Source organism: Rhea pennata, chromosome 7 (assembly GCF_028389875.1).
Source record: "Rhea pennata isolate bPtePen1 chromosome 7, bPtePen1.pri, whole genome shotgun sequence".
NCBI lineage: Eukaryota > Metazoa > Chordata > Aves > Rheiformes > Rheidae > Rhea > Rhea pennata.
In genome coordinates, this window is record NC_084669.1 from 15,433,948 (window position 1) to 15,443,165 (window position 9,218).

The 9,218-nt window shown below is 60.7% G+C and overlaps 1 protein-coding gene across 1 annotated transcript; it reads right to left on the bottom strand.

Annotated features, from left to right (window-relative positions):
• Window positions 1-3,521: 3,521 nt before the first annotated feature.
• NPM3 (nucleophosmin/nucleoplasmin 3) lies at window positions 3,522-7,879 on the bottom strand. The gene is made up of 6 exons (XM_062580312.1): window positions 7,841-7,879; window positions 6,439-6,524; window positions 5,556-5,675; window positions 4,755-4,848; window positions 4,252-4,364; window positions 3,522-4,111 (listed from the first exon to the last, which is right to left on the bottom strand). The coding sequence occupies exons 1-5, from the start codon at window positions 7,872-7,874 to the stop codon at window positions 4,267-4,269; spliced, it is 432 nt and encodes a 143-aa protein (XP_062436296.1). The 5' UTR covers window positions 7,875-7,879; the 3' UTR covers window positions 3,522-4,111; window positions 4,252-4,266.
• Between the last annotated feature and the right edge of the window lie 1,339 nt (window positions 7,880-9,218).

A 9,218-nucleotide genomic window follows, 5' to 3' on the forward strand; every position in this document is an offset into this window, starting at 1 on the left:
GAGCCCACCTCCACGTCGGGCCAGGCCGCGGCCACGTTTCTCTGCTAGGCGGCTCGGCCAGGGTCCCCTGGTGCTGCCGGAGCAGGGGAGGATCCGTCCCTGGAGCCGTCAGCGTTCAGGGTCCCCGCTGCGGGCAGCCCACCTACGTACACGACACGCAACAACTTTGTTTCCCCTCTCCCACCTAACGCCAGAGAAGGCAGCCCCCACGCCGGGACCCCCAGGCTTCGCTCCCTGCGCGCGGGGAGCCCCCCGTCCCCCCCCAGCCCGCCTGTGCCAGAGCTCACCTGCTCTTAGACAGCCCTGTTTGTTTGCCCAAGGTATTTGCAGCCAGGGGCACCTGCTTTGATACCATCAGCTCCGCGAAGGAAGCTGCTCACCTAGCGTGACCCCTGTAATCCCATCCTTCCCCGTTAAGTGCTGTGCGGGAGCGCAGCCCCCCTCCCAGCCGCCTGCCAGCGCGGCATTTATCTCCTTCTCCCAGAGCCGGGCGCATCAAGGCAGTGACATTGCTGGGAAAGCGGAGGGACAAAACCTTCCCGAGCGTCACTAAGGAAGAGGCCCAGCAGCACCAGTTTCCACCCCTCAACACTGTCTTTTGCCCCATCTGTGGGGCTTATGCCTGCATGGGGCACCCCGAGGCTGCCCCTCTTGCCCCGCATCTCCCTGTAGCAGAGCTGAGGACCAGCTGGCACCCATGGGAGGGCCCTGAAACCGTCTCCTTCTACTCCTTAAGAGGCAAAATACTCCTCGTCAGCCTGTGCTGCCTGTCCCGTCCCCGTTTGGCCGGCGGCTGTAGCACCCCTGCCTGGGCCGAGCTGTGTCGGCTCCCTCCCCTCGTTCCCCCAGCCCAGCCCTTCCAGGACAGCCTGGTTAAAAATGATCTACCACCCCATATCTCCCCCCGAACCAAGCTACTCCTTGGCTGAGCGCAAGCAGCCCCGAGGCCTTCCAAGCGCCCAGCTGCCTCGTGACGGTCCCTGCTGCATGGATGGCAGGAGGGTTTGGGGCTGGGGGAGAGGGGAGTGCAGCCCATCCGTCTCACCAGGCCCCTGCAGATGACACTGGGCAGTTTGGGGCAGCCTCAAATGGGGCAGGTGCAGGGAGCTCCCCTCGGCTATGCCCCTGCTGGTACGAGCCCCCATTCTCTGCTCACCAGTCCCAGACCCCACATCCCTCCTTCCCGTCCTTGCAACCCTCTTTGGCCCACATTACCACTGGTCCCTGCCAGAGCCCAGCAGCTACCCTGGCATCACCAAGCTGCCACAGGGTGGTGGGAATGGAGGGACGAAGATATGGGTCTCACAGTCAGGACAAGCCTGTCCCACTGCAGATAGTCCCTCCTAGGCCACACAGCCAAGGAGATCTGTAAGATCCTGATTGTGCCATCTTGTTACAGGGCTGGGAACCAGTCCTGGTCCGAACACAGCCACAGCTCCATTCTTCATCCCTTAACTCCCCTCTTGCACCATCGGCACAAGGCACCGGTGCGCTGGCCCCTGCCAGCATCACTCATGCATATCCAGCTCTCAGAGAAGAAAAGCTCTTGCATCCCTCCAGCCAAGGGTGCTGAATCAGCACGTTCCCCAGAAACCTCTCCTGGGCAAGAAAATCTGCTGAGGATCTCACAGTGCTTGTCACCGCCTCCCCCAGGACAAGCCCACATGGGCACTGACAGCCAGCCCCAGGTATCTCACTGCCCACACAACCTCCTGCCATAGGATGGCTCAGCAGAGCAAGAAGAAAGCCTGTGACAGTGCCTTCCCTCCCAGTGCTGCACCCTCACGGCCTGGTGCCTTTGCGAAACAGCCCCGGATCCAGAGTTCCCTGTGGGCACCAGTCTCACCTGGCTCCGTCGGTACATCTGGAACGGGGTTATAGGGAGGTGTGGTCCACAGGACGGTCCTGGCAACCAGCCAGCACTGATTCCTGCTCTGCAGGGTCAGCGCTGGGCACGCTGCTCCTCGCAGACACCGACGGAGCGGGCGGGAGCGTCAGACGCCCATGGCATCCCAGGGACCCCCCGGACTTGGGAGCACGGCCAAGCGTTGCTGCCAGCCCCCGGTGGGCCTGCGGTCCGGAGAGGAGCCCGGAGTCGGCTGGAATGCGCAGTCCCTCTGCAAGGGCTGGGAGACGGGTGTGCACGGCCACCGCGCTGTCCGCCTGCCATCTAGCGGTCCCCAAGGACGGGCCCGCCCGCCACCGCAGCATCCTCGGCCCCACGCTCCGCTGCCACGGCCCGGCAGAGCCTGGGCAGGGCCTGGCTGGGTGCTCATGCTCTCCCCCCCACCCCAGCTCCCCCATGCCTCAGGTGCCCTCCAGGGTGGCAGGGGTAACCCCCGCTGCTTCTTTCCAGACCCCTGGAGCAGGGCCAGGGCTGCCTCCAGGGACCTTCCACCCACGCTGCAGGGGGCTGGCAGGATGCTGCATGCAAACAGGGGGCTGAGCCCCTCCAGTCTGCTCGGCTTTGTCCTCTGATGTGTCCTGATCAACACCAGGCACAGTCCCTGCGGCACAGCACCATTGCGTCGGGCTGCAAACAGCCCTTTCCCCTCTGCTAAGCCAGGGCTGCTCCTGCTGCCTGTTCTCTTGGGGTGCAAGAGGGCAGGATGGGGCATCAGAGCCACCTCCATGCAGAGAGGACCCAAGGGTAACTTTGGCCAGAAGGAAATGGTGGGGTACTGGATGCAGAGGGGAACATCACAGGCTCCATAGGAGAGAAACAGCCTCACTCACAATCCAGGACAGTCAAAGCCGAGGATCCACCCCGGAGGATTTCCCACAGCAGACCACGTGGCCCGAGGCACTCGCTGTCCGGAGGCCTGCGGGGCTGGACAGTACGTGGTGTTTCTTGGGGACAACAGCCAGTGCCACACACAAGGAGGCCCAGGACAGACATTGACCCACAGGCCAGGCACACAAAGCCTGAACGCAGGAAAGCCGCTGGAGACGCACTGAGGACAGGACCAGCAGGTTGATCAGCCTCTGAGGATGTGCTGCCTGGCCAGAGTACGGAAAGGCTCAGCCCCTCCTCATGCTCAGTCACGGAGAGAAGCCCTGGAGAGGCCAAAGCTCAAACCTGCTCCATCCTCTGCAGCCTCCAGTGTTTCCTCTGCTCTGCAGCAGGTGCCCAAGGTGAGGAGCGAGTCTGGCCTCTCTGATCTGAACACCAAAACAGGCTGACCCACAGCACAAGCATGGATGCGGCCAAGGGCAGGAGGATGTTGCTAACAGCTGGGTTACCAGAGCACGTGCGGAGCTGGGTCCCTGCTCCGCAGAGCCACCTGCAGCTCTGCCCCTTCCCTCACACTTTAGAGTGCAGCAACCAGTTGGTCACGGGACGCAAGCATGCAAAGCCCTCAAAGGAGACAGAGGGGACCCGGGGCCTCTCCAGCAAGGTCCGCAGCATCTTCAAGGGATCAAGGGAGACAGGTGTAGGGGGTCTGGACACTATGGAGCATCTCCCGCTGCAGCGGGCACGGGAGGAATGTGACAGCCAGCAGTGACCCCCGCTCCAGAGCTGATGCCTGAGAGACCTTTATTCAAACTGTAAAAAACATTCTTTACAAAGGATTTGGACCCAGCCTCTTCCCCTGAACCATGGATAGATTCTGAGCCCCCATCCCAACATGCTGCACATGAGGATGCAGCCTGAGCTCTGGTTTCACATAACACTTCTGACTGTGTAAAAACTATCAAGCTGTGTGTAAAGAAAAGCAAACATCCAAAAATCTCAGTGAAACTACTTCCCACCTCTGGCTGTACATCCAGCCCCTGGGGAAAGGGCCAGGATTGGGCATTTAAGAACTAGGATGACAGGGGTACAAAGAGTAGAGGTCCAAGACTGCAAAAAGGCACAGGACAAGAAAGAACTCTCCACCATCCCTGACTCCCAGGACAGAGACAGAGGAGAGGGGAGGTACCAGCAGCACCAACCAGATCCCTATTTTGGGATCAGACTCCTAGGGTCATGAGAGAGGGGCCACCCTGTGCTGGGAGCAGCTCCTGCCCCTCAGCCCCCAAAAAGTTACAGCAGAAAGCAGCAAAAGTTGAGGTCCTGGCAAGAGGTGTCCGAGGTAAAAACCATCTAAGGAGGAATCTCAGCAAGTACCTGGAGAAGGAAGAACCAGACTGAGACCAGCAGCCTCCTGCAGCAGTGCCCTCTCCACACCACCACTGCACGGTAGGACAGCTTCCACCCACGGCACTTCCCACAGGGGATGCTTCTTCCAGAGCTGCCCAGTCCCTCACCTTGCAGGAGACCAGTTACTGCTTCCCTCTCTGCTTCTTGGCTGGCATGACAGCAGCAATTTCCTCCTCAGACATGTCATCTTCCTCCTCAAAGGAGACATCTTCCCTGTGAGCTGGGACAGACAGACAACCCTATTACCCACTTTTGAAAATACAGTTTGCCCCCAAGATACTTGACAAGCATGGGCAACAGGCCATGTCCCAGCTGGAGGAAAGTCTCAGATGGGAATGGTGACAGAAAGGTATGGGAAGAGGAGACAGTGTGGGTCATCCAGACCCTTTTCCTGAGCAGAGCTCAACACCAACAAGATGATCCCCAGGGAAACAGTGCAGACGGGTCACGCTGCTGGAGGAGGCATTTAGCGTCTGCACTGAGCAGCACCAAGGGGCATCTCCCCTGGGCACCCCAGGGAAACGGGGCTTCCCCACGGGTGTTAGCACTGGATGAAGCCCTTCAATATCCCTCACTCCTCCTGAGCTTTTCCCCACACACAGGTCCTTACTGATCTGGTGCCAGCCGGCGAGGTGCACGGGGCCAGAGCCTGCTGCCAGGCGGAAGGTCACTGGAGGCTGAAGCTGGAAGTTGTCTAGACTTAGCTGCAAAGAGGCAGAGAGGAGGAGTTACTAGTAGCAGAGGCAAAAAGCAGAAGGTCCCACAGTGCCCAAGAGGGCACACACCCCAGTTGAATACAGCCTCAGCTTGGGCAGAAAGTGGGGTGGTGAGAGTGCTGGTGCCCTGCAATAACCACAGGCGCAGGGAGGGGAGCAAGGGCACAATCTGGTCTCCGAATTGTCTCCACAGAGACCAGGGAGAGGTGACAGAGCACATCACCCCCCCTACTAAGCCCAGACTGCACCCCTCTGTGCCTCCTTTTCCCAGTCCCCACCACACAACCCCTATCTACCAAAAATGATTATGTCTGTCCTCCAGGCAAATGTTTAGTAGGACAAATCTTCTACAGAGCTGCACTTCTGCACCCATCAAAGGCAAACAGCTGTCACCGAGACGGCACGGCGCTGCGCTTCAGTCCCATGAGGCTGCCCCACAGGATGCAGGGCTGGGAGGGGGACCTGGAGTCAGGACCAACCCCACTGAGCCCAGAAGCAGCATGTGCGCACCCCAGGAGGCTCTTGGGGCACCTGCAGCCAGGCCATGGCTATTCCGGCCGTTTCCCAGAGAACTACAGACTAGCTCGCAGTCAGGATCCTAAGGGAAAGGTCTACAAACATACAGAGATGTGCAGATGCAGAGATGTGCGTCCCCTGCAGCAACCCCTGCCCGAGTCCCCTGGACATCCTCTTACCAAGGGCTGGCATGACAACCTCAGATTCGCCACAGGCACAGAGATCTCCTGGTTCTCGTGGTTTCGCCCGACAACCTCCACCACATTGCACTCGTCCTTGGCACCGTCTGTGAGGCAGACCTGCGAGGGAGCAGAGGTTGTGGATTACTTCCCTCCCAGGGAACGCAGCAGGGACAGTTGGGGCTCTCCTCGGGACGAGTGACCACAGCAATGCTTCCAGCCTAGCTGCGATACCAGGACACTGCTACATATAACGGCAAGACATGGAAATGAATTTCTTTTGCATGAAGGCCCAGACTGACTGCTAATTCCTGGAGGGAGCACAAATCCCTCCTTGCAGCAATTGTCCCTTTACTGCCTGCTAAGGGGCTCTGTGCTTTTTCCACCTGGGACAGCTGTTCCTGCAATTGCCTCAGGATACAGCATCTGGGCTGCATTTTCTGTTGATCTGTGCTGGCAGTTCCTACATTCCCAGGACAGACAGTGACCCCCAGACAGAGACAGGAAATAAACGAACAAAGTCCTGACTCCACCTGGCCTTGGAGAGCAGCAGGCCGGAGACTCATCTGGTGGGGACCTATGTTCTGCTGCAAGGCCCCAGCAAGGTCCAACGCAAGGGAAAACACCTTCTTTTGCCCCATGTTTGGAGGATTCCCCCACAGAGCAGCCACAAGCTGCCTCCAGGCTCTGATGACTTTGCTCAGGCACCTCCACAGGAAGCAGGAAAGCACCAGCCCTGCACCCTGCCCTCGGGGCAGCCACCGTAGAGGCCTCAGCGCAGCGTCCAGCTCTCCAGCCAAGGAGGAGTGAGCCTGGCAAGGAGGCCTGAGGTTGCAGGCTGCCAGCGAAGAGGGGAAGCGCAGCTAATCCGCATCTCTCTTACCACAGACAGAGCCAAAATGTGGTCGGAGTCATCCTCCTCATCCACCTTGAACGTGTAGGATTTGGCACTGTCAGTCAGCTCACAGCCTGGGAACCGAAGATCAGAAAAGCTGAAGTAACTGCAGGGCCCTGAAGAGCCGCAGACACGTGGTTCCCAGGGAGAGTCCCAGCCCAGGCAGATAAGCACGTGGCATCCCCAAAACACGTTTATTTTTAATGCACAGCAGCCTCAGACGAGGGCACTCAGGGTGAAGCGCAACGGAGTACGATCTACCCAGCGCAGCACCCTACAGGCACAAAACCTGGCTCCCCCGGATCGGGCTGCTTCGAGAATAAGGACAGCGCAAAATTACATCTTCTGCTCTTAGGATCAGGATTTAGCCAGCCGCAGCTGGAAGAGAAAGGCGAAACGCCCTGGGCGTGTTTGCTCGCTGCAGGATGAATCACCCACGTGAAGCAGACAGGAAAAACGCAGGCCGGAGCCCTCGGAAAGAGAGGTTCTCTGCAAACACGGCCCAGGGCAAGACCGCTTCTTAGCCGGGCTTATGCATGCGTGCATGCAGCTCGGCAGGGCGAGGAATGAAAGCCAGGTGCAGAAAAGGCCTCGGGGATTGCTCTGCTTCCCTTTCCCAGCGCACGTGTGCCGGGCCGTGCCAGGCCGTGCCGTGCCGCGCCGGCGGAGAGGAGCCGGGCTGAAACCCGCCCGCACACGCGCTTAGGAGCGCCGCGGGGCGGCGCGTCGCGGTAAGCAGCCCCGAGGGGAGGGCACAGGGTGGCCCTGCCCGCCCCGGGCACCCACGCGAAGGCTGGCGGGGGAGCGCGGAGGGGCAGCGGCTGCCTCCCCCCACCCCACCCCACCCCACCCCCGCCGGCCCCACAAGTCCCCGCGGAGCCCCACGTGGCTCTCTGCAGCAGCGCCGCCACGTGCGCGCGGCCCCACAGCCGGCCACGCGCGGCCCCCGCGCCGCCCCCCGGGCTCGTGTCTATCCCCACTGCCCCCCCCCCCCCCACATTTCTATTACCCCCTCCCACCTGTCTCTCCCCATCTCCACACTTTTGCTCTTAATTATCCCCGGTCTCTCCTTCGCCCCTCCCCCAACGTGTCCCTATCGCACCCCACGCGTCTCCCCCCCCCGTCTATTACTTCCCCCACGGGTCTCTCTCCTACCCCCCCAACCCCTTTCCTGCCTCCATCCCGGCTCCCCGTCACTCCCCAGGTCTCTTTATCCCTCCCCCCTCCTCGGTCCCCTCCACGTGTCTCTCTCTTGCCCCCCCCCCCCCCCGACGTGTCTCTGCTGCCCCATCTCTCCGCTCCCCCCGACGTGCCTCTCCTGCCCCGTCTCTCCGCTCCCCCCGACGTGCCTCGCTCCCCACATGCCCCTGCCCCCCCGGGGCTTGCTCACCGAAGAGGACGCTGCCGGGCCCGTGCGGCTCCATGAGGCGGCGCGGCGAGGGGAGGAGAGGGGAGGGCGGGGAGCCGAGCCGAGCCGAGCCGCTCCGCCCCGGGCCCGCCCCCGCCGCGGCTCCCGCCCCCCCGGGGATGCCGAAAGCAGACGGCGCTGCCGCCTCGGGGCCCCCGGGCGGCTCCGCGGAGTTGGCGGGTCCTTTCGGGAAGGTCTCGCTCGGTTCAGCAGCTGTGCTGAGAGCGGCAGGAGCTGGTGACATGTCATTTTTATCGTCTTTTTTTTTTTCCCTTGAAATAAAACCGGAAGGTTATTGCCCCAGCGGGACCCTAATGGCTTTTCTTGGTAACTGGCCTCTTCCCCCAGAAGATTCTTCCGAGGAGGGCGGCAGGAGGGGGAAGCACGCAAAGGGGAGAGGAGCTGAAATTGCTGAGGACAGCGAGCAGCCCAAAAGCCACCGTGGAGATGAAAGGCACTACGGCATCCCGTAACCACAGCTCTCCCTCCCGCCCTGGGCTTTCAGCCAAGCAAGAGCTTCGGCAGGCTCCCGAGCGCAGCAGAGCAAGGAAGGCCTTCAAAGACCGCGCCGCAGCAGGGCTGGGCCACCGTGCGCTCCTCACCCTTCTCGTGGGCATCCCCCAGGCTCCAGCGCGCCCACTTCGCTGACACCAGGGAGGAGGCAGAGGGCCGAGGAGATCAAGAGGGGGATCGTTAGCTTAGCAGGGGCACTGGGGACAGCAACGTGGCTCATCTCTACTCCTTTAAGCCTTGGACAAGAAGGAGTCCAAGTCCCCTTGGCTTGATCTCAGAGCCAGGGGACGGAGGTACCTGAGTCTTTCCAGTCTATGCAGAAGGGAAGGCAATATCCTGCTTCAGATCAGCAGGGAGCACAAAGCCAGAGCTGCCTCTCAAAGAGGAGAGGGAAGCAGGCCGGTCCCTGCTTCCGTGGGGAGCACGCACAGCCGCATTGAAACAGAGCCCTCTCGGGGTGGGGTGAGGAGGGGAGCTTGCACCATGCTCCTGGCTGGAAGCCTGCTCTGCTCCCCCAGCAAAGGAGGACTCCTCCAGCTGGCCAGTCCTTTTCTTCCAGCTGGAGCCAATTCAACAACAACATGACTGAAGAGGTATGAAGAGCCCAACCTGGTCCCAGAAACGGACTAGAGTTCACTCACTGATGGTAATCCAAGAGGACCTAGGATGCCTGCAAACTCAGTTGCTTCTGCAGTAGCTGCTCTCTGCAGCCATCTGGCTAGCTGCAATGCATTACGTACACGCACTGTCTGCAGCCTTGCACCCCAGAGCAAAGGAGGCAAGAGAGCCAATTTTAACTTTACATTCCCTTAAAGGAAAAGTACTGGAGCAACATCAGAGTCCACAG

Excerpts from the sequence above, each read along its gene's own strand:
- NPM3 (XM_062580312.1), bottom strand. The coding sequence starts at position 7,874 with ATGGAGCCGCACGGGCCCGGCAGCGTCCTCTTCG. Across the intron at positions 6,525-7,840 it reads GCCCGGCAGCGTCCTCTTCG|GCTGTGAGCTGACTGACAGT; the intron begins GTGAGCAAGCCC and ends TTCGGTTCCCAG. Across the intron at positions 4,849-5,555 it reads GGTTGTCATGCCAGCCCTTG|CTAAGTCTAGACAACTTCCA; the intron begins GTAAGAGGATGT and ends GCCTCTTTGCAG.